Source organism: Aphelocoma coerulescens, chromosome 5 (genome assembly GCF_041296385.1).
Source record: "Aphelocoma coerulescens isolate FSJ_1873_10779 chromosome 5, UR_Acoe_1.0, whole genome shotgun sequence".
Classification (NCBI taxonomy): Eukaryota; Metazoa; Chordata; class Aves; order Passeriformes; family Corvidae; genus Aphelocoma; species Aphelocoma coerulescens.
Window position 1 is genome coordinate 30774854 of NC_091019.1, and position 27653 is coordinate 30802506.

At 39.6% G+C, this 27653-nt stretch overlaps 2 protein-coding genes across 2 annotated transcripts in view; both read left to right on the top strand.

The window, feature by feature from the left end:
• LOC138111519 (stAR-related lipid transfer protein 9-like) overlaps nucleotides 1-2667 on the top strand; it is a 77713-nt gene extending 75046 nt beyond the window's left edge. The window contains exons 22-23 of the mRNA XM_069017448.1: nucleotides 514-704; nucleotides 2585-2667. Coding sequence (XP_068873549.1) covers nucleotides 514-704; nucleotides 2585-2589 — 196 coding nt within the window. The 3' untranslated portion in view covers nucleotides 2590-2667. The remainder of the gene's footprint in view (nucleotides 1-513; nucleotides 705-2584) is intronic.
• A 2276-nt stretch (nucleotides 2668-4943) lies between these two features.
• On the top strand, nucleotides 4944-27314 carry LOC138112055 (stAR-related lipid transfer protein 9-like). The gene is made up of 12 exons (XM_069018743.1): nucleotides 4944-5440; nucleotides 6312-17492; nucleotides 18279-18476; nucleotides 19646-19829; nucleotides 20318-20464; nucleotides 21092-21197; nucleotides 21777-21919; nucleotides 22155-22219; nucleotides 22308-22513; nucleotides 22917-22996; nucleotides 23408-23566; nucleotides 24626-27314. The coding sequence occupies exons 1-12, from the start codon at nucleotides 4944-4946 to the stop codon at nucleotides 24725-24727; spliced, it is 13068 nt and encodes a 4355-aa protein (XP_068874844.1). The 3' UTR covers nucleotides 24728-27314.
• The last annotated feature ends 339 nt before the right edge of the window (nucleotides 27315-27653 follow it).

Here is a 27653-nt window from a genome sequence, read left to right on the forward strand (position 1 = left end):
TTGGGTGATCAAGGTCTTTCCTTGGCGCTGCCAGAGACTGTCAGTGTAATCCTGACAATGCCTGTAAATATTTCTAGGTTGGAATTTTTTGGTCTGAAAAAAAAAGAATGTTGATCATTTCTGTAAAGAGTTTTGAGGTACTTAGATGACAAATACCTTATGTGGTGGTTATAAAATTTTATAACTTAAAAACAACCCCCTCCCCAATTTCATTTGTGGAAGACTACAGCAAAATGAAAATTGGAACTATTTTTTTAATTATTTTTGCTATTATCTTTCTGGTAGTGGAATTACCTGCTTCACTACTAGAGCTTTCATGTTTCCTGGCATTTATGACACTTACAGGGTTGCAGCCTGCTGTGATGTGCATAAACACAGTTAAAAGTTTTTGTCATAATGCGCTCTTGTTGAGCAAAACAACATCTTGAATGTTGTCTTTCTTTAGTAAGATGACTTATTTTATTACAAATAATATTTTTTCTGGCTTAAATTCACTGTCAACATTTCTAACAGCAGAGAAATAGATGCTGTGCATGAAGAGTACAAGCAGAAACTGAGAGACCAGGAAGCTTTCCACAGAAAACAAATTCAACGACAGCAGCTCTATGTTGAGGATTTAAAGCAGCAGATTCTGAGAGGACAGATCAAAGCAGAACGGGAACTAGAAAATGACCAAGCACTCATCAACCAGCAAATCCAAGAAAGTGGGTACTTGCCTCTTCCCCTCCTTCAATTCCCTTCCATTACTGCTTTCTTTCATCCTCTCAACATTTTTTGTCCTAGTGACGCTTTGTTTTATGAGTGGAACTTTTATTATGGCTAATTACTGGATTTCTCCTACAGTTGCCTTTCCCTTGAGAACAGTTACTAAGCTTTGATTAACAGAACTGAAAGGCCTCCTTTGCAGTGCTCCAGCAGCAGGGTTTAATTAGCACTGCAGGTCACCACTGGGAGGGACAGCACCAGCTACTCCCCTGTGGCACTGAGAGCCTCTCCTCTCCCAGGCTGATCCCAATCCTGCCTCCCTACAGCCTTGCTCTGCTCATATCTGTAGTTATAATGTATACCAAGTCCACTCTTGTGTTTTAAGTTTTTCTTGTGATATACTTGTGCTTCGTCCAATGAGTTGTTCTTGGAGCTTGAAGTTGAGGTGACCATGGTAGTTCCTACTAAAAGCTTTCAGGGGAAGTTGCTCTAACAACAGGATGGAATAGGAGCCAAGCAGCACTTCTGAGACAGTGACAGGTCAGTTGAGATACTCTCTCATTGATGATGTCACCTGTAACAGTATAGATAATTTTAATGTGGTTTTGATTAATTTCACTCATTAGGAAAAATAGGGTTGTGACATAAGACTGTGGCTTAAACTGAACACACCATGTTTTGAAAGGTATTTTTTGGTGTCCATGGCTGCTGGCCTCTGGAGCTGCTACTTTGCATGCCAGCAGACATATTCAGTAAGATGCCTTGGAGGGGTTGGGCTGCCCCTTAATGAGTTTATAGAGTGATTTGGGAACATTTTAAACCTTGAGGTGTTTTTGAAATGGGGTGGTTATAGTCTTCTCTAGTTTATCTTCTAGTGAATGATTTGATCTAGGTTTCTTGATAAGCAAAAGATGCCTATACAAAGGTGTCATTCCCACCCACCAAAATTTGCTGTTTGATCCTGGAAGAAGAAAACTTCCATGAAGTTTTGGCAATGTCTCAGAGCAAAACTTATGCAGTCAGATATCTTTTAATTATGCCAGCCACAATGAAGAGATTGAAAGGAAATTGTTTTGATGGGATATAGCAGAAGAATATGTAGATAGTACAGGGAACCAGGAGAGTTTCCCCAAAACATCTTTATTTTGTGACTCTGTAGAACTGTTCTCTGCTTCCCTCTAGTTCTGCTGTTTTCACTGGGTTCATGCAAAGCTTAGCTGTGGATACAAAAATGCTGCTAGCAAGGATTTTCTTGCTATTTTCTAAGTCCGTGACAGACTTTTCTCTCTCACAGAGATAGTAGCAGAGTTCTGTGAACAATGAAATGCCTGCAACCTTGAGAAGCCTTGTTTATACTATAGTAGAAAAATATTTTGACAATGGATGTTTTAGGATTTTAGCCAATCACCCCCAAGGGGTGGCTGATCCTTGTCCAATTAAAAGAGTTTGTAAAATAATTAAATAAATCAATCTTGCTGCACAATTCCTGCCTGCTGGATTATCTCTCCTCCTCGCTACGGCTGCAGGACACAGTAATATACCCTAGGGCATTTTAATACTTAGCCAGGAAGGTAGTTTTCGCCAGCCAAATACAATTCTTTACTTGGCAACCCACCAGAGTTTTTCACCTTTTTTGTGCCCTCAGTGGCTCAGCTCCTGACAGAGACAAGTTTGTGAGCAGAGATTAATTAGCATCTTAAGGTTGCAGCTCTCTTGCAGTGAAATTCTGATCTGCCATATATTCTGCTGGCTAAAAACATGCAAAAGAGAAAATGTCTTGAAACAAAGTTGGAAAAAAAGCTTTGTGCATGAAAACTAAAAACGTTATTAAGGAAAATTAACTAACATAATGTCAAAAATGCTTCCCTTTTATCCATAGAGTAACCATAGAGCTAGAATTCCTACTTCTGTGCATGTGCAGAGCTGCCAACGTAAGCAGGACAGGACACTCATTGTGGTGGGGATCACTAATGAAGTATGTTTAACAAGATCAGTAGTCATCAAGTAAGTGATACCTACAGTGTCTCTGCACTAATGATTTCTTGCATTAGGGAAACTTCCAGAGCCCCAAATTCCTCTCTTGTGGTTTAGCTGTGCAGGTAGCCCTCATTCATCACATCAAACTTAAATACCTCTTAATTCCTACATCCCTGAATAAGCAATGAAACATTGCTTATTTAGTAAAGGACTGTACATGGAAAGTAAGCCCAGCCAAAACAAAATGCTGCTACTAAGACAGCAGTGCTTTGGAAAACTTTGGTTCTTTGAGAAATGCTCCACCTTTGAAGGAACCTGGCCTGAGATTTTTACATTGCTTGTTCAACAATGGATTTTTTTTTTGTTTGTTTGCTTTGAGAGCTGAATATGTATGTCTTTATAGCAGCATGAAAATCTGCTTCATTAAGAGAACATGTTTGAGGCATCAGATACAACCTGGTCATAGTGATCTCAATAATCCCTTCTTTTGTTACAGTTCATCATAGCTCAGATTGAAGCTGGTGTGCTCTGAAAAACTTCTAACCACGTCCATCCCCTGCATGAAATAAAAGTAGTCTTGCATCCATTAAAAAATCAGCCTAATTCTGTTCTGTACTGCCTCCTCACTGACTGCAAAGATCAGGTTCTGAATATTTAGAGAAGACTAAGTGTGTAAGCAGAGGTAACATTTTGTTATCAAATTAGGTTAATCACTTGGTTTGTAAGCAAATTTGGCATTTATGAACTATAGGGGTCATTACCAAAAGCAGAGAAACTAATTCTTTTTGTGGAGTAGAGTGGTAATTCTGTGAAAAATATGCATTGACTGGTGATATGATCTTGTGCTTTTGAATTGTTTGTCATAATGGCTAAAGGTTGTGTTGGCTTCACCGGCATTCATCCCATGGCAGGATTTGTTTTTCATGCACATTTAACTAGATGATCTTTAAGGTGCCTCCCAACCCATTTAATGATTCTGTAATTTTATGATTACGTGCTAAGGTATGTGTGTTCCCATCAGGCTGTTTTGGCAAGTGCTTGTTGGGGCAACCATGGCTGCAAAAGATAGCAAATTTGTGGTTGTTGCTCTGCCTCAGCCAGGTGCCACACAGGGATTGTTTTGCTTGGAAAGTTTTCATCTGATGCATTTATAGAGGATATCAGAACTCTCTGGCAGGTACCTATATGATGACATCCTTGTAGCTGGGTCTGTAACTCAGTTGGAAGGCTGCATTCCCATCCACAGGACTGGTGGCTGTCAGCTGCCCATCCACAGTGGGGCATAGGGAGGTCCAGCCTCCAGGCTTACTGAACTTGCCACCAACACTGAGCACAAAAATTGCCATTTCCTGTGCTAAACAAAGTCCATTAGTAGGACTCTGGGCTCCCTTATTTTCCATTTCCAGCATGCCGAGGTAAGTGAGAAAAAATACTTCATAGGTGGGGTTTTTTTTGGTTTAGCCAAGTTAAAGGTGAAAGGATAGGAGCAAAAGGCACAAAGAAATGTTTGGTTTACAACGGTTGTAAAACACTCAAATGAAGTAATGACAAATCAGTAACATTTCAAGATTGCACTAGTGCTTATTTCTTCATTAAAATGTAGGAATCTATTAGCCAAAGGCTCACTAGTGTGTGTGAAATTCCATTTGCTGCATTAACACAGAAGCAAATGCTGAGCTCTCTTTAGCTCTGTGCAACTTCATCCTCTTATTAACTTCATCCCTTGTTAACTCTGCTCCCAGTGCACATACATTCATTCCCATACAAAGTTTTAACATATGACTTCAAAATAATTAAAGCAGAAGTAGTAGCATATTTCACAGAAAAAAAATAATGAAGTCATACTTCTCTTTTGTGAATATATACCCTGTAGGGAATTGAACTCAGGTCTTTTCATGCTTCCACTGTATTTTAACAAAATGGAGGTGATATTTGAGTGTAATCTTTGAGAAATTGACGTCTGTTCTACTTTTTTTCTTACAAACAACGTCTTATCTACCACTCTCCTTAGCTGTATTGGCCAAGCCCCTGCTTTTATCCTGCAGTTGCTACCTGAGTCCTTAAGCCAATGGAGAGGCTTTTAGTTATCAATGAAGTAGAGAAATGATACATTTTTCTTTAAATGGTTAGTCAATTCTCTACTCGTCATGCATAGAAATTCTGTTCTCAAATGACCTCTAAAGGCTTAAATTAAGGATTAAATTAAGAAACAAGATAGTAACAAATAATGTTTTTCCTATGATATTTACATTCTTTCAATCATGGTTTTGTTTACAGACCAGCAGTGGCTTATAAATGAGAACAAACGTCTGGCTGCTCTTCAGCAACAGCAAAGGGAGTTTGCAGTGCAGACAGAGCCTCTGCTGTGTGCAGAGGCTGAGGTGCAGAGTACCACTGGGCTGGAAACCTGCCTTTCCCTGCTGCAGCAGAACAAGAAGAGACTGGTTCAGCTGGAGCTCTTGCAAAGGTACTCCTTAAAAAAGGCTGAAAGAAACATAAGACAGAAAAAGGTCAAGTTCCAGTTGGAAAGGATAGTCAAGAAGCAGAAGCTATTGGAAGCCAAGCAGAACCTAGAGCAGCTGGAAGCTAACTGCTGGCTCAGTGAAGAGTGTCTGAAACAATCCCAAGTCCTAAATGACAATATTGCTGTGCAGTCCTCTTTGGATCACCACTTGCAAAAGAGACAGAAATCATCAGGTTTGAGTTCCTTGCAGCAAAGGCATTTGTTCTGTAATCCGTACCTGCCCCAGGTACCCAGGTAAGTTAACATCTATCAAATCCTCTGCACTTTCAAAAGTAATGTAAATTCAAGGTATTTTCAGTGGCCACCTATAGTCTGAATGCCTTTCAGTGTATTGAAAAACATCCCCAAACTTGCAATATCAGCAGACCTACTATATTGTACATTGAGCTGGAGCTGTTTGTCTTTTTCCTTTGGATTTGAACAGTACCTTCCCTACTTGTCTGTTTGATGTGGTCTTTCTCACTTTTTTACATTTCCCTCTCAAGCCTTTCTGCACTTTTTACCTCTTCGAGAAGGCTTTCTAGAAGTGGCTTAACTTTTGTTGTTGCCTTGTTCAGACTGTTGGTAAATACTAATTTCTGCATAATTTTATCTTGATTATCCTCAAACTCTTCTTCAGAATATTGGTATTTTTGGTGTGATTATGGATTGGACTTTTACACTGGCCAGCCATTCTCAAGTTAAATAAACATCTCTATGCAGTGCTAAAAGTTGGGGTGCTACAGTGTCTGTCACAGCATGGTCCTTAGCTATTTCCACAGCAGGAAATAGCTAAACTCTGCTAAGTGGATTTCTGTGACTTAGAACTTTTATTTTTAACTAACATTTGCAGCTACTTGAGCCTACAGAGATTCAATATGAAGCTATACCTCATAGCACTGAGCTATTTCTTTGCGTGCAGAGCATCTTTCCAGATAGCAAGGGGATTGTATAGTTAATGACAGAATTTTATTTTTTTTATTCCCTGCTAGAATTGGATTTTGAAAGGCATTAAGATTGTTGCTTCATAAATTGTTATTCTTAATGGCAAGGCATTACTGTGGTGGAAATGTTAAGTGCATTATTCAAGCAAGGATTGGACTTTATTTCTTCTTTATTTCCACAGCTCTTTTTCGAAGAGGGAGTCTGTCTCAAAGTTACCTACCTCACCAAATATTGATCAATACTGTAAAGGTAGTACAACAGGGAGGTTGTCACCTATAGAATACCTTTACAGAAGTGGTAAAGACATTTCTGGGAGTGATGACCTTAATGATGAAAAGGGGATCTCCTTTTCAGTCCAGAGGCAGCTAACTGAAAAACAAAACCCATCTTCAATTGAAAATAAAAAAGGAGCAGAGAAAGACTCTAATGATTCAGCTATCATGGCTTATATCAATAAAAGTTATAAAAAAATTGAAAAGTGGGATGACAGCCCAGGGCAAGCTGGATCTCAAAACCAGACCTCTAAAGGCTCCTCTCCAGATCTTTTTAAGGAGAAAGATGAGCCCAAAACCTTTATTACAGGGAGAAGAATGACAAAATCAAAGGTGCTAGGAGATTTAAGTCAGCCTGTGGGTAGCAATGTAGCACAAAATAGAGCTCAGGTATCCAGTAAAAAGATTAGAATGGATATCAGTGGAAAAGGCCACAGGTCTTCTTCAGAAAACTTTCCTAACCAAACGAAGAAAACAGTGTATGGAAACCCACCATCAGTGCATCTAAACCAAACAGTCAAGAACTGGAGGAGAGAAGCAAACTCAGCCTTGCCAAGTCATGAGAAATCATCAGTGGAACAGAAAGAATTTCTGATGGCAGCGACATCAGTAGGAAACCTTACTAAGATGAACTCACAGACACCACTCTCTTATGTTGAAAAAAAGTGGCACAGTGCTGAGATGCTAAGTGCTGGAGTGTCCAAGACAGCCACAGATATGCTGGGGAATTGGCAAGAGGATGATGAAAATGAGATTTCTGATACCGACAGTTCCTATTCTGTAGATTCTCTCTCCTGTGCTTATGCAAAAGCTTTCCCAGAGAAACTGAAACAAGAAGATTTTGACAGAAATAAATGCCTTGCCAACCCAGAAGATTCTGAGAGTGATGACAGTCAAATGTCACAAGACTCTCTGATAGAAAAGGAAAATAAAGCCAAAAAGCAAAATACAAGCCAATTTCACAAGTTAAAGGCCCATCATGAGCCAGCTAAGCTTTACAAAAGCAGAACCGAGAACCATATTTCATCTTTGGTGACATCATATGCATCTCATAGGAGACTGGGAAAGGCTGAAAGAAGCTTTTCTCTGGATAGCTTAGCTGATGGAGAAGAAATGCCAGCAGAAGATCTGGTAGAAGAATCCAAATCTGATTCATCTGATGAAGTGCCAGCAGAGATTTTCTGGAAGTTACAAACTCCTAAATTACCAGCTATACAGATTGAGGAAGACCATGAATCCAAGACCTGTGACAGAGATACAGAAGAGACAAATTATGATCTGAAGTTGAGCAGTTCCTTTTATTTGAACACCAAGCCACAGACTGCTTCCAGTAATGCTCACAAGCAGTTGCTGAAGGCAACAAAAGTCTCCTTTGTAGAACAAGAAAGGTCTCTTGAAAGAAGACTGTATTATACAAGTGGAAATCCTTTGCTTACTAATGATGCCTGGTCTTCCTGTGACTCAAAGGTTGACATCAGCAGCCCAAGAATGACAGCATCTTCTTCCCATGAAAATTTGGAGTTTCAAGATGCTCATCTGTGCTCTTTGAGCAAACCAGGAATTTGGCTGAAGAAAGATGATCTAAAGCAGTCAGCTGCTGAGGTTTTTTTTGTTTCTGGCTCTAAGCAGATTCACAGTATTACTCACAGTCCACATCATGTAAACGAAATAAACTCAGTTTTCTCCTCTGACACATTGGAAGTACCTTTACCTGAAACAACAACTGCAAGAGGGGCTTCTGAGAGCGGATCATTAAATAAGATTTTTAAGGGATGGACAAACTCTAATGAAAATTCCTCCTTGGAATCTCAAAATGTAATGTCCTCATTTGTTAGCTCAGTAGGACCAAGTTCCTCTTTTGTTCCCACTTCAGCAGAGCATGATTATTATGAACATTCAAAGTCACACCATCCTGAACAAGAACAACTGGATGAATTATCTACTTACAGGTCTGCTACTGAATGTGCACAAACATTCAGCTGTTTGGAAAGCACCTCCACTGCAGACTGCTTGTCACTGGTATCTAAGAAAGAGGAGAACTCTCTCCCCACAACACATCCAGAGCTGCCAAAAGATCACACTCTGATAAGAACATCTTTCATCTCTGTGTTGCCTGTGCAAATTGTGGAGCAGAGGAATGGCTGTGTAGATGGAGATTTAGAAGATGACTTCTTCCAAACTTTTTCAAAAGATGAGCTTGACAATGACTATAATAACTTGATGACAAAATCAAGTGTGACAGATTCAGGCAGTGGAAGTGCATCTGTCAGTGCACCTGCTGCTGAGTGTTCTATGGGACTTGCTCATAATATGACCTCAACACAGACATCTGCAGTAAAACACATCCAGTTTGGAAACAGTGGGCAGCTTTTCCCAGTACGAAAAATACCAACATGTTGTGATGAAGGTTTCTTTCTCAGTGACTTAACAAACAAGAACTGCTCTCTAGTGAGCAGTTACAATCTTCAGGCATTGGCTGGACAAGGAGCAGAATCAGCTGATACAGAAGAACTCCCGAGGTCTGGGGAGAGTAATCTGGAAACAATGCAAGAAACAGATCATGAACAAATTCCTGCAGAAGAAGTAACAGCAGAGACAGGTTTTTCCTCACAGAAGACAACATATGTATGTCACCCTTTAGCTGCTGCCAGGGCAAGCTATGACCAGTCTGCAACACCAATGGAGATGTCTCAAAAAGAGAGAATCTGTATGGAAATAAGCACAGATAGCTTGGCAGACATTGTGCCAGAGGTGCCTTCATTCAGAGATCATGAAGAACATGTATCAAAGGATGAAGACTTGCCTTCACTAAATCATTATGAATTCAAACACAAACCTGGTTCAAAGGATTATTCCCCTGAATGTGCTCTAGCAGACAATCAGGCAAGTTGCTTATCCCAGCAAATTTCAGAAAATTCTACATTATGCACTGATAATATAAGAGAAGAAAGCAGTGAAAGTAAAGAACACAATGTCTTGAATTCTCAGTCTGTAGTTCAGAAAGAATTGTCATCCAAATATGAAAACCTAGTGGTAAATGAAGTAAGTTACTTCCTACTGAATGCAAATGGGAAAAACACCGAATCCTTTCCTGCTGCTGTTGGTGAGAATACAAGTTATTTTCTCCCAGAATCTAATTCAAGCATATTTTACAAAGTTTCAACAAAAGCTAATCTTTTTCAAAGTGCATGTGAGACCGAAAATTATGAGAAACTACTGGAGCATGTCACAATAGTGAAAGGAGATTGCGATACTTCACCTAATCTTACTGTGGAAGTCAGTGTCACAGAAAGTTGTTCTGATGTACGTTCTGGCTGCCTTTGCACAAGATGCTCTTCAAAATCAACAGGGCAGAAAAACACTACACACAAGACAACTGACATTTCTGCAGAATTTGATGCCTCTGTTCTCTTGGAAATAGAAACACAGAACAAATCTTTACTTGAATCTAGAAAAGAGACATTTTTTGAAAGCGATTGCCCAGAGGATATCTTTCATGTTGAACATGATGCAAATTCAGAGCTGGGAAGGGTATTTGAATGCAACACAAATGCATCAGCTGCCATTTCTCAAGAGGGGAGTTCATATATAAATAAAGAATCCAAAATTTTCAGAAACAGAGAAACAGATACAGAAGAAGCCATGGCTCCTTATCAGAATACAGGAACAGCCAGGGATGAAGAAATAATAAAATCAAGCAATAATGCAAGCAACTTAGAAAAAAGTGCATTGGAAATTAAATCCAGACACCCTGAAAGTTTACCTGACAGTCCAGTAGCCCAAGTCCAAAGTGTAACTGAAGACAGGAGTGGAAAGGATTTTAAAGACATTGGTCTATCTCAGAATCCAAAGAAACATACTGATATTGCAGCTTGTGAAGTTCACAGTGAGTTTAATACAAATCTGTGCCTGACACATGAAGAGATGGACAAAGCTGAACTGCAGGAAGCTGGCACAAGGGCAGAACATACTCAGGAATCAAAAGCACTTGTGCAGTCTGGCAGCCAACTTGAAACAAACAGCCTTTGCCAAAAAGAAAAAAGTGAGAAAATAGAAATAGGTATTTGTTCACCAGAGCTTTCTGTTGCTCCCAAAACCAGTCCTTCAGCTGTGTGTTCCCCCACAACAGATATTATTCAGAATACTTTGGGCTTCCTTGATACTTGCAAGGGGCTTTTACAGATGAATAGAACAACAGAGAATGTAGCTGAAACAGTACTAATCCCAAGGAGGCAAGGAAATATTTCAGCAAAATTTGAAAATGAAGGACAAATAAATTCTAACAATTCAATTGAGCATTGTGTACCAAACAGTTTGCCCCAGGAAGACAAGGCTAATAAATGTGAAGTAACTGGGAGTGAAGAACAAATTACCATGACTAACACTGAGGAGCTGGTTATTATGAGGCAAGAAGACATATGCACAGATGAAAATGGTTTTTTTAATGAGCAGTCTCCAGCTCTGCATCAAATGTATTGTGACAGAGATGACAAAGAAGAAATTTTAAATCAATTTAAGATCCCTGAAAGATACCTGATGGCTTCAGAACTAGAACAGAATATACTGTTAGAAGATGATTCAAGATACCATGACCCTACTGAAATGAGTAAAGGTGGTAATTCAGTGGACTCTGCTACAGAGATAGGAAATATAGTTGATGCATGTGAATATTCAGTTGATGACAGGGCTGGTATTGACCAATACAGAACTGAACAAAAATTTATAAGTCTCGACAGACATATGTATATGAGTTGCTCTGTGCCATCTCCTGAGCATGGCACTTCAGAAAACTTGAATGTAGGTATTGTTGGAAAAAGACCTGATATTTGTGAATTGGATCGAGTAGGCTCCAGAGCTGAGGAAGAGAAAGTGCAATTAATGAAGCTAGTAGAAATGGCCAAAGCAGACAAACAAAAGCAGGTATTCATAGAAAACACAGAGGAGGTAGAACTGATCTTTTTACAAAACCTGGATGAACTATTCCCTGAAAACAAAGGCAGCTACCAAATGACACATGATGACAGCAGATTAAATGAAATATTAAGAGAAAGCCAGTGGGTCTCTACCAGCTTTTCTAGAAATAATGAAGACATCAGCAAGCAACAAAATCCACCAGCAACACTGAAGTGTACAGAAAAAAAACAAGAACTTCAAGACTCCCCATGCCAGTCTGTAAATCACCCTTCATATCTTGGAGGAAGTAATGATTGCCATCTTGTTCAAACTGCTCCCACTACACTGGAAGGATGTACAAAATCTGCTAACAGCAGTCTTGGAACTGGAGCTGTTCTGCCTTACTATGAAACATTAATGGAGAGTGAGATCAGTGTTGGTACATCTGTTACAGCCAACAAAATGGGAGAAGACAAACATCTTCCAGATAAAACACCAAGTAAGAGTGTAGCTCTTCTGCAAACCAGGACCACACAGGAGAGGCAGGAGGAAGAATCCTTTGTATTTAAAAATGGACCTGATTATGGCATACCTGCACATCCTGTCAATGAGAACAGCTCTTTCACTCCGTACAGTGCAGGTGGTCTTGAGTCTGGAACTGTTGTACTTCAGCAAAGGGCCAAAGGAAGCTCATTTTTCTTGGAAAAATTAGATTCTTCTGAAGATATAATTCAGGATAATAATAATGCTTATGAAGAACACAATATGGATTTAATGGTTAATAAATTATTAAAAGACTGTTTTAATTCCATAGAAGATACAGCTCAAGAGGTAAAGGATACCACTGTGCCTGATTCACTAGTGTTGGATAATTCAAACCTGCTGTCTTCTTCAGAGAAAGAAATTACGGAAGATACAGGGGTGGGGAAAACCTACTCTTTACTAGAAAGCTCTACACAAAAAATATTTCAGAATATTAGTACAACTCAGAAAGCACCTCACTCAGGGGGTTCATCCCTGCATGATGAGGAGACATTTTTAAGTGCAAGCTATCCTACAGCAAACAGTAAACCTGAAAACACCAAGCTTCCTGGTGTAGCTGGATATCAGCATGGGCCCACAGAAAACCAGGAACATGAGGCTTCTGAAGAGTGCTGTGTAGACCAGTCGGGCAACACTGTTTCTGAGAAGGCTCCAGCCCTTTCAGAAGGCCTGAACAAGTCTCCAAGGGAAAATCTGCATTATAGTAAAGACTTTCTAAATTGTAATAGGAACTTGGGCACTTCTGAATGTTTTCCTGATCTTCTGAATTGTCCAGCATCATCTGCAGATAGTTTGGTTGTCAGCAATGGAGACAAAGGTAAAAATGATATTGTTCTCTCTGAAGAAACAATATATTTTGAAAGTGAATCAACTGATTTAAGTTTATCTGTAACTTTTCCGGGTGTTTCTCAAAAAGGAGAAGGAAAGGAAAATAATTCTGCAGTTGAAGAGGCCACATATGCTCAGAGTAATAAGCTCCCTGAAAAAGTGGTGGGAACAGAGCAAAAGGAGAAGATTGTTCAAGGTTATTTCCAGAATTGCAGTGACATAAAAGAAGATAAAATTCCTGAGTTCTCAGAATACTGCAGTAACACTAACAGTGTGACTGTACCAGAATCAGGTTTGCTCACTTTCCAGAGCCAAGGCCAGACTGGCAGTAATGAACCAAAGGCTCTTCCATCGTACTCTGCAGAAGACACTCCAACTGATACACCACTTCAAAGCTCCAAGAACTTCAGTGCTTTTAACACATCTACACTTGAGGACTCAAAATCTCTAATATTTAGTCAGTATGAGGACTCACTTCAGGACAGTTGTTTGACTGAGAAAGTGTCCTGCAATTCTGCAGATGTGTGCTCTGTAAAAGAAGGAGATTTTCCCCAGTCATTTGCACGAGTCAATTACCCACCCATAACAGCATTTTCAGAATCTCCTTTAACTGCAGATATAGGCCATGGTGAAACAAGAACGTATGATACTTTGCATTCAGATATATTGAAACAGTCTTCATTTGCTGTTTTGCAAATACAAGACACTCAGTCTGATAAAGCTGTGGTATTTGATGAGCCAGTATGGGCTTCAGGAAGTATTTTACTTTCTCTTGCAAAAGAAAACAGGCATTGTCCAGTATCAGACATAGATTGTACTGCATATGAAAATTCTGCTGTAGATGGGGAACCTGCATATGGAAGTAATAGTAAAAAAACTGTCAGTGATACAGAAATTAATCAGCATCACTGGGATAAAGTTCCACCAGAAGAAGATTGCAAAAAGCACACAGAGAAAATATCAAAGGATAATTCTCTTTTACTACCACCATTACCTTTTTGGGATACTAAAAAGGCAATTCTTCTTAAAGAGGGACTAATGAGAAATACACTTAACAGAAGTAAGGAAGAACTGCATTCAAATATTGAGGCTGAACATTTTACAGTAAAGACAGAGCAGAGAAAAACATTAAGCAGAGAACCTGCTGAAAAGCAAATGAATGTATCCTCAAATTCTCCAAATGAATTAATAGGCTCAGAAGTTACAGTGTTGAAAAATCTGTATCCAAGAGATGTTCAAGTGGATCCTGAATACACCTGCAATTCATTTAGTCCAGCATTCCCCACATACAGAAGCACTGATCCCAGGCAACCATATCACACTGTCTTGGGTTTTGAAAGAAACCTTGCAGATCTGCAAAATAATTGTCAGTATGTGCCTACAGGTGAACAGATAGAACATGCACTAGATAGAACAAATACAGCTGGCAGAAAAGAGATTTTACTTTGCAAAAATAATATATGTTCACGCATTGATATCCCTGCTGCTGAGGCAGACACTTGTTCAACAATGACAGACACTATAATGAGGAATAATACTCTGAAATCAGAAAGACTCAATTTTTCTGTAAAAAATAATGAAACAAAGTCCATAAAGTTTTTGCCAGAAAACCATGATTTAACTCCTCAAGAATCCAAATTGGTGCAATTCAGGAGCAAAAGATCATATTCTACCACACGGAGTACAAAGGGCTGTAAACAAAGTGCACGGAGACCTTATTTACAAAGTCACAGAGTATCAGCTCCAGCTATTGCTGTTTTCTCTGATACAGAATGTACTTTGGAAGCTTCATCTAAGGCAGATCCTTTGTTACATTCTGCATCTAAATCACTGCAAGATTTGAATATGAGTGTAGAGCCTCCATCACCAACTGAAGATGATCTTTATGGAATTGAAAGATTTTCAAAGCAGGAATCAAAGAACTTTCTACAAGTTAAATCTAAACCCAGATTTCAGCAAAAAATGGCACAAACTAAGAAGCTTGCAAACTGTGATCCCAAAAATTTACAAAATTTTGCAGCAAGAAGTCAAAGTAGCCAGTCTTTAAAAGACTGTACTAGTCAATCTCCATCATCCTTACTGCCCATAGCTCACAGTTCTGTGTGTGCAGAAGCAAATGTCCATTCAAAGAGTAGTTCTGTAGCTCAGTGTAGTGAAGGGAAAGGAGAAGAAGCTGGATACCAGCCAGAAACTGATTTATTTTTGCAAGATAATAAAGATGCAATGCATTTTAGATCAAGTGATATCAACCCATACATTCACCCATGGCAACAAGATGGAGCCTGCAAGATTGGCTGGAAACAGTATGTTTTTGGAAGTGCAAGTGATGTCTCTTGCAATCAAATTCCTCTGAACATGGAAAACCGTAAAGTTATGAGATGTTCCAGTGTAGACAATGGATTGAATTCTCAAAATTCTCCTTTTCGTTCTCATCTAAGTTCATATGCTACAGCAAAAGTTTTGTCAAGCACTTTGAGTAGTATTGAAGGTCTTCAAGAATGGGACAGTGTCAGGCAAGACTTTCAATCAGCATACTCGAGTGACGGTGCCAAACAGTACAGCAATATATCCAGTGAAACGTTGGAAACGAACTCAGAAAACAACACTGCTGAATTTGAGAATCCTTCTGCACAACCTGGTAACTCTTCAATGCAGGTTGATGAAATTGTACTATTATACCCTTCTGAGTCTGAAAAACCTTCCAAAAAACCACCAGGGATTACATGTGAGCAAGGAACACAGACAGTGACTACAGGAAGGTATAAACGGCAGAGAAGACATCAGAGAAGCTATACAGATGTTTCTGCAAAAAAGGAGGAAACAAACAGAGATTTATTTCATCTACCTTCTTCTTGGACAAGCATGCAGAACCTGTCCATGCATCTGTCACAGCTTCTTCAGAACACTTCTGAGCTGTTGGGAAACCTTTCCCAACAGAGTATTATAGATAATGAGCAGAGTGCCAAAATCAACCAAAAAGGAACTGAAGGTGCTCTAAAGTCTGCTAGATCAGATAGCTGCACTCAGACTACAGCAGATGTAGGCACTCAGACTGAGATTTTGGAAGAACATCAAAGCAAACATGAAGAAAAACAAATGGAGGCAAAAATGGAAAAGGAATTGAGGGCAGCTCAGGCAGTAAATATTGATTGCAAAGAAACTGGTGCAGATACAGTAGGAGAGATTCCCAAAAGGAAAGAGGAAATACCCTCTCTTGAAGAAAGAACACAAGAACAAACTGGGATGAAAAGCCTGGGCAATTCTGACTTCCATGACAGTCTTGACAGCATTTTGGAAGACTCCTTTATGCATCTGCCTCTCTTACCCAAAACTTCCACTCCTATCTTGCATTTTCAAAAAACATCATTAAATGCACAGCAGAATGTAGCTTTTACTAGCACCAGAGTTTCACCTCTCACATTATCCTTGCCAAGTTCAGGGCAAGATGGTTCTTCATGCACTGTAGTTAGCAGCCCTACTAATAGCACCTCTCAATCTCCAACGTCTTATGCTCAGGATAAAAGAAGTGTCAGTGAAACAGAGACTCCAGCTGAAAGAAAGTTTTGGTACAAAAATACCCTGCTAGTCGATAGGGCCTCTTCCCCTATTCTTACTCTTAGTGCTAGTCCCAGCAGCCAGACTGCTTTCAGCAAGTCTGTCTGCCCTACTAAGGTACCTCTTGGATATTCCAGTGCTGCTTCAAGTCCCCTTCACAACCAGAGAAAGCTGAGGGCAGGTCCACAGCCCAGCATGCAACATCATGTGGACAATTTTTCACAGACAGAAACAGACAGTGAATCAAGCACCTCTAGAGAACAGAAGGGCATAAGAAAGAAATCTGGAAGTTTCTCAGATAAGAAAGCAGCCAAAGAACTTTGGGATGGTTCAAAAGACTTGGAACAACAGCGTAGACTCAGGGTTGATACCCACACTACCATTTGTGCAGAGCGGCTGTATCACTCCAGCAGTATGTTGGAGGTGTCGGGCCACAGCGAAGTTGTAACAGGTGATGTCAGAGACCAGGGTTCAGTGGCACATTCGCTTCATTGTATGTATGTTACAAGGGGTGGAAGAAGTTCCTCAGGTGGAATTGGTCATGAAAAATACACTGGGAATTCTGATACTGCTTTGATTCATGACTACCCATCTCCAAATGCTGACTTATTTTTTAATCAAAAAATTAGTGCCACTTGTTCAAGTAAGACAAATGCTGGCACATCCTCAGAACCGCTGGTAGAAGCATCTTCTCTACAATTTCATGATTTCTTCTGGAAGAATGAGAACAGCTGCCCTCCCCCACTCTCTGATGTGAGCGATGCGCAGATTTCCTTCCGAGACGACAGTACAGATTCTGTCACTGGAAGTGAATGTGACACTGAAATTCCTCTCAGCAAGAATACTACTTTTGCAAAGCCATACAGGCCCCGGAGCTACAGCCTCCGTGACTTACCCATACACAATAAATTTAGCAACTGGTGTGGTGTTAAGAGCAGCCCTCCTCCTTTGTTACTTGGCCTGAGTGGCAGCGTGACCGATTTAAGAAGTCAGGCAGAAAAGAAGCCTAGAAGTACACAGTCAACAGAAATGGAAGGGAATTACCAGTCTTGTGACAGCAGGAGCAGAGAGATCAAGAGACTTCAGAGAGAGCGTGCCCAGATCATGTCTGGCATTCACCTGGATCTGCATCAGCATCCCCTCACAGTGGAACTGACTGAAGCAAAGCTCAATTATGGCATAGGGGAAACAGATGCCCTGTTGAGGGTCCTTCAGAGAGGAACTGCAGATGAGCCAGTGGCAGTTCCAGTGAAGCAGCAACTTTATGAAAGGTAAATTACTTAATGTGGTGTTGTTTTAAGTATTTTGAATACACTTCATGCAGCTTAAATAGCATTTAGTAATGAGCACTTAATCACTTAGTCACACTGAGTGAAGTGTATGTGAAGAGATACAGTATTAGGCTTATTTTAAAAACTGTTAAGCAAGGCATTTAGGACCAAATTTTGGGGTTACTCCAAGAAAACAGGGAAAAGTAATTTGGTGTAATTCAAATATAGTGGCACCCCACTCTTAAAATTTCTAGCAGCTACAGGAGTTTTCATGTGTACCTGGTGATGTGGGAATATATTTAATTGCTTTATTGCAATATAAAAATAATTGAGACATCCTATTTATGGAAGTGTTTCATTCATGCTTCTGTGAATAAATGCCAATGTATGAATAAACAAAAATTATTTTTAACCCCCCATAACTATACAAAATAAATTTTTTAAAAATTAAGATACTTGATTCTTGTGATTGTAGAAGTCAGTTTGGGAAACTTTTGCAACAAAAAATTTTGAAGTAGCTACAATAGTCTCCATCCTCAATTTGCCTCTCAGCCATTACCAGCAGTAATCACAACCCTCTTGTACATTTCCTGCTGTTAGAAAAGCAGTGGAGTTTTAGAATTTCTGTATCATCTCTCAGCATGTGGACAAAGGGGTATTAGATGGTATTAGATTCCTAGGAAAAATTTACATTAAAAATCTATCTAATATTTAAGTGCTTTAAAAAATCAGAAAATGTAACTTTGCAGGGTGCATTTTGTCACTTTAATCATGTTTTCCTAACAGACACATGAGAACTATTGAAACTCTGAGGAAGGAAAGAGTAAAAAGGCTACAAAGATACCAAAGAAGCCGAAGTCTGAGTCCCCAAAAGCATTTGAGTCTGTCCCAGACTCTGGATGCAAGTCAGAGGGATCTAGATCTCCCCAGCAGACGCCGAGAATATCTGCAACAGCTGAGAAGAGATGTGGTGGAAAACACCAGGTAGAGCATTAGAAACCTCTCCTTAGGCCTGATGTTCATTAAAAGTGTTCACAATGGGTGCACATTAATGGTTCTTACTGACATCTGAGACTTCAGCAGCAGAATTCTTTTCAATGTGGGTGCATTAACCTTTGGGACAGAAAATGCTTTCGGGAAAACACACACCTGATTTTAGAAAACACTCATTAAAATCTTGGGTCCAGTTTTATTTCAGTCCATAACAAGTGCCTAATTTATTACATGTGTATGATGGACAGGGACAGCCAAGTATTCAGTCTGGACTGATTAGAGACCAATCTGTCCTCTTACTCCTTGTTGTGATTTAGGAATGGTATTCTCCAATTTAGTACTCCTGCTAAAATCAGCGCCCCTTCTCCTTCCCCTCCAACTGGAGGTACAAAAGGTAAAGATCACAGGTTGAGATAAGAGTAATTTTCTGGAAACAGCATTGAGATAAGAAAATGAACAGTAACAGCAACAGCATTAATAACAAAAGGTGTAAGAAAAGAACATATTCCCACGGAAAGCCCCTGGCAATAGACAACATGGGATGGCTCCCTCTGCCACATCTCAACTGGAAGGAACCCCTTCTCCCCAGAAAAGCCCCTTTCCCCCACCCCCCAGCAATGATGTGAGGTGGTACAGAATAACCTCTGTGTCCTGGTCATGCCCCCTCCTGGCTACTGCAAAATTAACCCTGTCCTGGCAGGAACCAGGACACTCCTTCACTAGCTTAAAAGCCACAGAGTTCAGTTTCATTTTAAGTATCAGAAAAGCTCTGCAACACTTCAACATTTAGAATTTCAGTTTCTCATTCCCCACCATATTCTCTAAATGACTTTTGCTTCCTTTGTGGTCAGGAGACAGTTAATTTCCCAACACAAAAATCTTGTGTGTGATATGCCAAAGCCATAACCTTGTGTCATATGGAGACCTGATTTAGAAACCACTGTAGTAATCTCAGCAGTAAACTGGACTTGCAATCTGAGTAATTTTCCAAGGCTAATGTCTACTTAGCCTTTAGTGAGCAAAGAGAAGCTTTTTGGAGGCTGATGTGGTGGGTTTTAATTGCTTCTCTGGCAGATTTTCATGTTCTAAATTGAAATACGATTTTCTCATGATATTTCAATAAATCATGTGTGTTTTCCCTTACTTTTCCATTCTTACAGAGTTCAAGAACCAAAAAGAAGAAGCATTCAGCATCCTTCAGACATTGAACTGTTGCTCCGAGACTATCAGAGGGCACGAGAGGAAACTAAAACTGAGATTGCACGAGCTAGGGACAAACTTCGGGAGAGAGCAGAACAAGAAAAAAGGCGGATACGGGAACAAATATTTTCTCAGTTACAGAAGGTGGACATTATATTGAAATTCTCAGTATTTTCTTTTTATGTAGCTTTTTATTTGGTCTTCTAGCATTGAGTAGTTGCACTGGTAAAGTAATATCTTCAGTCTTTAACAACTGTATTTGACCAGCAAGTTAAGTCAGGGCCTCAAGAAGTAGACAAAGAGCAAAAAATGGGACTGAAAAGAGATCTTTTTATGAAACTTCTTCCCCTCAAAAGCATCCTAGCACTATTTTGATAGTCTGAGCTCTTATATGTGAAGAAAAGAGCAAAAGCTGCATTTTCCCAGACTGCCAAGTTTTACAGGGTCATTCACTCTATGGTTTATATAGTCCTAGGCTTTCAAACAAGCCTGTTAATTTAATGCTTTCTGTATGGCAATTTTTGTCAACACTGCTTGAAAGAAACTGGATTTCTTTAGATTACTCCTCTTTCAACTTTCAGTGCTGGTGTGGGGTTTTTTTTTTGTTTGTAATACTGTGATGCCTATTACAGGAAGAAGCAAGACTGAAGACTCTTGCAAGTACAAGCACTTTATGCACAGACTCCAGCCTCAGCCTCTCCTCTGGCCCAACATCTGGTTACAACAGCAGCAATACTGCTACATACACTGCAAGTAACTTCAGCAGCCAGGAAGGGCAGGTGAGAAAATACTGGTGGGTGAGACTGGTGCTTCCTGATGCTTCAACCACAGGGACATAATGTAGGAACAAAGATGCTTTTTGAGATGATTCGTATTCTGTCACAGCTATCAAGCAGGACAAGTTTGCATCACCAGTACACAGATGGGTGACATGGGGTGAGGGAACATTTTGCCATGTAATTGGAAAGGACAGTGACACTTATTTTTCAGGGGTTTTTTTTGTAATTCATAGATAAAAGATCAGATAATTACTACTATCAGTGATCTGTCAAATGTTTTAGAAACAACAGGCCTTTTCTTTTGATAGATCTGATCGCATCTGATATTCTCAGTGCCTCCCTCAATGATACCTGAATTGACTTAAGAGTTTCTGTGTGTGAACATGGACTTTCCTGAAGTCATTTTTGAAGTATGCACCCATGCTAGTTCCTTACACCTGGTTTGTTAAATTTTCCAAGTCAGTTTCATTTCATAACTAGGAGAAAGGCAAAAGTGTTACCTCATGATAAAGAGAGGCTTCCAACCTTGTAAGGCAGATTTGCTCCTAATATTCCACTGCCTATATAACACACTTTCTTTTTCCTGGTTCCAACACATGCTTCCACTTCTGCACTTTCTTAAATCAGGTTTCTTCTGGAGATACTTTGGTTTCAAGAGATACACGAGGTCGTTCAGCTGTTAGAAATAGTCAGCTTTATACATTAGAGCAATTGCATAAGGATTCTACATTTGGTAAGTAAAACATACATCTGCTTATTTTGATTTTTATCCCAAAATTTGAACTTGAATCTAGGTATTGCAAGGATGTCCCTACCATTACATGACTTCAGAAAAATACTACCAGCCAGTAGCCAGAGCTTGCTTAGAATTTCTTAAAAAATTAAAGTCATTTGTTTTCTCTGAAGTTGGTCTTTTGATGTGGTAATGTCAAAGTACAGCGTTTTGAGATAATAGGAGGATAATATTTTGAAAGAAGGAAGGAAGTGCGGGGTGTGGGGCCTAAAGCTGCAGTGAGTATAGAATTGTACAAGCAAATTCTTAATTTTAGCCTCAAGACTTCAGCTGTCTATTCTTCCTTATTTTATTTTCTTACATGTGGCAATAACCGTTAAAACTGCAGTACTGCAAGATGTAACTGCAGTGTAATTACCAACACACAGAATGTCTAGGCAAGGGATGTTATCACTCCTTCATTAGGATCAGATGGATTAGGGGCTCCAGTGGAGCGTTTAAGTCCCTACAATTTAAGAAGAGTGGTGGGGTTCCTTTTTAATTTTTTTATTCCCCCTACGGCTTTTTTATTTCCTGCAGAAGCCAGCAGAATTCAGCCACCTCTTCCTTCAAGTGGCACCAGCTGTAGGTTCACTCATGGATTAACTATTTCCGTCAACTCTTCTTCAACAAAAGGCTACCAAGATTTATCCAAGCATATCTTGGCTAATGCTACCACTGAGGTAAGTAAAAACTGAGTTTTCACTTATTCCTTCTAGAAGCCATAGCAAAAATGGGTGGGACAAGTTTTGTTCTACATCACAGTTACCTATTTGTCAGGTACAGACATGCACACTGAACAATTTTAAAGGATGAGTAAAAGTGAGCCAGGCTGCAGCCATGGGGTGCAGAAGAGAGTGTGGGGTGTCAGCTGGAATGTTTGAGTGAAGCTGGTGACATTTGTCATTGTTTTCTAAGGTAATGGCAGCATGCTCTCACAACCTGAGGAACCTCTACACGTGCCAAGCAGCAGCTGGGTGGAAGTAAGTTTACGGCAGGTCTGTATAATGGGAGGCCTTTCTCTGTACCTGACTCTCTTGTGGGCAGATACCTTTCATTTGCCTTCAACAGGTATCAGTGCACAGAAAAAGAGGTGCAGGTGTACTACAAAGTCTTCCCTTCAGCAACAAGGCATGGATTTCTGGGAGCAGGAGTGATAGAAAGACCTCTTCCCTATGTGTGGGGACTGGTGAGAGATCCTGGCAAGAGGCATCTGTACGACAGCTCTATCAGTACAGCTCGAATACACAAGAAGGTAACCAGCCACATTCAGCTGGGTGAGTATCCTCACACACAGCAGATGATAGTCACCATCACCATTAGGATGTAGGCAGCCAGGAAGAAAGCTAAAGGCATCTTGTTTCATTTCTTCAGGTGTAAATAAACAATTTCATTATTTAATATGGAAACTTCAGCTTTGCAAGACTTTTCCAAAGTAAGGATGATATTAAACACATCTTGCTGAGAAGTGCAGCTAGAGACAGTGGTTTGAAAGTAAAGATAAACCTGAAGTGGCTTGAAAAAAGCATTTTAAATTATATATTACAGCCTATGAACTAGAGCTCTGCTCCCAGGCAACAAGTCAAAATAAAATATGTATTTACATATAAGGGGTAGGGGAAAATTGTGACAAGCTGAAGTTGTCAAAGTCTAATTCCCCTTTCTTATTTTTTTCCCCAGTATATTTAGTGACTGATACCTCCCTATGTTACCTAAAGCAACCCCGGGATTTCTGCTGCATTACTGTAGAAGCTAAAGAGGTAAAGTGAACATTCTCTCTGCAGCACAGAGGAGGAATTGTTCTGATATCCTGGTTCAAGGATAAAGGAGAGAAAGAAGTCAATCTTCATATTTGCAGAAGCACCAGTGTAACAGAAAGGAAAGCCATGCCAGTATCACACAAGTGAATTATGTGTAAAACCCTCTTGTGAATGACAATTCTCAAATAAGACCCATTAGACACTAACACAAGTGTTACACAGTATATTCTGGTTGCAAACACACAGGATTTTGACAAAAACATATTTAATAGATAACATGAAAAATTATTGCTCTTTTAATTAAGTAATTAATTAAGTAATGTGAGAAATATGCCTCATGGCCAGCAAAGAAAACATTGCTATATGCATAAAATTTTTCATATTGTCATCTTTACACCTTGTCATGTGCAGGAGAAATTGTCTGTCCTGGCTATTCAGTCTGTCTATGATGCATCCATGCCTCACCCTTGTAAAGAAGCAGTGAGAGGGGAGATTTTACCAAGTGCTTGGATACTGGAACCTGACATAGTGAATGGAAGAGAGATCACTAGAGTTATTTACATGGCACAGGTAAGATTTTCCTGTATGTCCAGCTGTGAATGCAAAAAGCTGTTACACAGCAGAACACTTGAGAGCTGGGAAGCAACAAAAAATACAATCCTTAGGCTATGCTCCATGTACTTCATGAAGTGACCACAAAGTTGCCTCTTTCACACTTCTCTAACAATGCAGAGAATCTTACTAGGATTGTGTTTAAGCACATGTTCCCAAGTTTTTACAGCATCCAAAGCTCCTTCCTTGGATATCAAGCTCTTCTGTAAAGGTTTATGAGCAATTTTAGTATATGTTGTGTTCTCATGTGATGAGCCAATATGGAGAGTCTTGTTTGCATTTTCGTCTTGCTGTGAACACAGAAAGTCCAACTTGGGTTATACTATTTTCAAAATGCCTGAAAATACTTGGTGCATATTTCTAACCAAAGCCATTAATTCTTCACACTTAATAGATACAAAAGAGAAGTCAAGATTAGGATTCCATTTAAGCATACGAAAATGAAAATTTTTTAGACTCATTTGAAAACTAAGCTCTCTTTGAGACAGTGGTACTAAGTATTTAAAAATGCCCAGAAGAGAATACCTTAATGGTTAAATTTATTTAAATGCTTATGTAGAGATAAATTACATTAGTCCTTTAAACGAATCTATTTAAAACTTAAGGGTACATTTTAAAAAATATCATTAATTAGCACATGCAGTTTACAATGCATAGCTGAAATGTATATATGCATTTAAAATTTTTATATGTATGCATACATATTTTTAGCGTATGCATACACATTTTTAGTAACATTGTGCGTCTCAAACTAGTAAACTTTAATCCAAGCTCAAACTCAAAAGCAATGTGGGTCATACCTGCCAGAAGCAACATCAAATAGCCAGGCTTTGAAAGCCTGTGGATTATTGGGAAGGAAAATACACAAACCACACAGTAATGACAGCATTTGGCTGTAAACTACTTTTGTGCCTAACACATACTTGTTACACATCAGAGCTATTCCAGACTGGAGAAGGATTCTGTTTAAAAGCAGGTACAAACCCCAACATGCAGCCTTTCTTCCAATTCCTGCAGGTGGACCTCGGTGCCCCAGCCATCCCCGCCAGGCTCCTGAGTTCCATGGCGAAGCGGCAGCCCCTGGTGATTGCTCAGCTGGCTCACCTGCTTGCTGCTTAGTGCTGCAGCACCACCGGCCACTGAAGAGCAGCTGACAGCTCTCAGGGACACACAAGTGTTGGAAAGGGTCACAGAAAATGCTGCCTCCTAAGGCAGCCACCACCGCACCTCCCTTCAGGAGCCTGGCTGCTACTGCTGGACTATATGGAAGTACAGTTAGAAAAAAGGATCAATTGTTTAAGCCAACACTGCTTAGAAGAAACGTAGCAAGTTTAGTGGGGAACCTATCCTGGAGACAGCAGTGGAAAACCTCCATGGAAGAGAAGAAAGGTGTGCTGCTCTATAGAGAGCAGAGGAAGAGACTGCTTTACAGTAGCCAGAATCTTAGAGTGTATTACTTAACTCCTGTTTCCAGCTTCAGAGATCAACTTCTTTCTTTAAGTTTAGGCTGGAAGCAGTATCTGTATAGCTTGAGCACTTGAGCAGAGCTGCAAAGCCATTTTCTAAGATGAGATAAGTACCAAATGCAGAATTCCTGACTGTGTAGATAAATGATTTATCTTAGCTGGCTGCCTATCCTTCCTTCCCCTTGAAGAGGGAAGTTAAAGCAGTGCAATATTCACTAGTCACCCTACACCCTGGATAGATTTTTTTCATGTATTTGGCTGACTGCTTGCAGCCAGTGTAAGGTGTTTCAGATTGCCACTACACTATGCAGCATCAGTGGACACCACCATACCTCAGGACACAGTTTTACTATACTGCAGAATCAGGTGCTTTGAAATAAAGAAACCAAACAGTTCTACACAGTGACACTGTCATGGATAGGCTAGTACTCAGTAATCAGCTTGTTTCTAGAATTTAAATCCTGCAAGTAAGAGTAGCTCCAACATTTTTCTACAATGGCTATTGCTATCAGCCCTTCTAAACTTTCACCTAAATGCATTAAGAGCTGAAAATATAGCCTGGTCGTAGTCTTACCACATTTTTTGTTCTTCAGGTGTCTCACTGCAGCAAGTAGACTCTTCCCATTCAATTACCTCATAGGACTTCTGTGGAACTTAGTCCCACAATCCTGCTGTCAGGCTTTATGTTTGTTCAACACAATCCCTAGCTGGTTCACATACTCCAAAATTGAAACAAAACCACAACCACCTCAATTATCCAAATAATTTCATTTAATTTGTCAGCACAACAGTACAGAATCACTTTAGATATATCTAAGCAATAAAAATTGCTATATTATGCTTTCATTAGCTCAAAAAAGCCCCCATTGTTCGAGAAGCTCTTGCACTTTGAATTTGTCAAGTGAGAAATGTGTACTCAAGCATCCACCCTACTGCAGTCAGTGCCTGCTACTTTAACACAGTTACTGTCAGTACAAGGTGCGTTTCCCCAGCATATGGTGAGGTTAGCTGCACTTCCCACCTTTGAGTTCAAGAGCCAATATCTACTTTACTCTGTCTTTGCACAGGTGTAATTTTGGCTCTCAGCTTCTGTTACTTCCTGTTACTAATATAGTGAGTTTTAAATGAAAAGACAATAGCTATTTTAAATTGATACTTAAGAAAATAGCAGTTTTGATACATACCAGCCCAAGGCTTCTTCCTCCAGCTAGATCAGGTAGGATAACAAAACCTTTAACTTACAAATTTGCTTTGTTTAATCTTTGGATTGCCATGGTTACGATCTTAACACCACTATATTACTGTTCTCTATTTGGTGAGGCTCAAAAGCTTTGTTAAAAGCCTGAGTTAACCATGTTAAAAGCATGGTTCAGTTTGACCATCATGCATTTTACACAGCCCCTCAAGGAAGAATGGGTAACCTGTCACAAAGTTTTCTGCAACTGAGTGAAATGAGAGCATTCCAGATTTGTAACCTGTCAAAGTCCCCCCTTTGGTGGAAACCCAGAAGGAAGAGCAAACAAGGCAGTACATTAAAGCCCCAGGAAAAATGAGCAAACCAGCAGCATGGGATATTGACTCTGTCCCCAGGCGGCTTCCATAGCTCTCCAGAGGAGGTAGGGGAGGTCTTCATACAACCCACTAAAGAGTTGCTCAGTGCTTTGCTTTTTTTCCCTTTTATTTTGGACACGGCACTAGTGATAAAGCAGTTTTTGTAGGAAAAACATCTCGGGGGATTCCTGTTGATCAACAATGACAGTGCCTGTGAAGGATAGTGTCTTATTGTACAGTGCATCAGATGTTTATTTTTATATATACTTAATATTTTTTTTCTACGTTTACAAATTAAGTTATTTATATATGCTTGGTTTGGAGCGTTTTTATATGCTATAAAAGCTAAGTTTTATTTTTATCAGTATTGAATTAATGTAACTTTTTTTTAATACAATCTTCAATTGATACTAAAAAGCCTATTTATATGAATGTTTTCTTTTGCAAATACAACATTTTATGGTACTTGCTAATGTATGGCATTTGTTTGTTTGGAAAGAAGAAACAAAAGCCCAGCAGATATCAAATTTGGTAATCTACAACAGGCAAAAACCAACCTCCTGTAAGTTAGTGCTGAGCAGAAGATGGTCAAACCAATTGTATTGTACTACCCAGGGTTGCATCTCTGCTCCTAAATCAAGGTTGCTATTTTCATATCCACAATAAATGGTATTTTCTACACAAGAAAATGTGCCCACATTATTTTGCTCCAGCTAAAATACCCATCTGTGGAACTATGCTGGATAGAAAAACACCAGAAAGGCAAGTTTGTGATGACAGATGTAGGTCTCCCACCTGCCTGCTGAGGAATGGGCATGAAATACGAACTTTTGGTACAAGAATCAAGAAGCCAGTCACTGCTTAAATTTGGGTTCTGTGACAGTGCTTTGTCCAAGCAGAGGGGGGTTTTATTTGGTTATTTAAAAAAAAAAGACAGTGTCTGGAGCTTCTTCCCAAGTCCTGTTATACAACTCCCTAGACCTGCAGATTCAGAAGGAAGTTAAATAACACCATATTTCCTGATTTTC

Coding starts and splice junctions, on each gene's coding strand:
- LOC138112055 (XM_069018743.1), top strand. CDS start 4,944: ATGGTTTTGTTTACAGACCAGCAGTGGCTTATAAATGAGAACAAACGT. Junction 20,465..21,091: donor TCAGCAGCCAGGAAGGGCAG/GTGAGAAAATAC, acceptor TTCTTAAATCAG/GTTTCTTCTGGAGATACTTT. Junction 23,567..24,625: donor GAGTTATTTACATGGCACAG/GTAAGATTTTCC, acceptor CAATTCCTGCAG/GTGGACCTCGGTGCCCCAGC.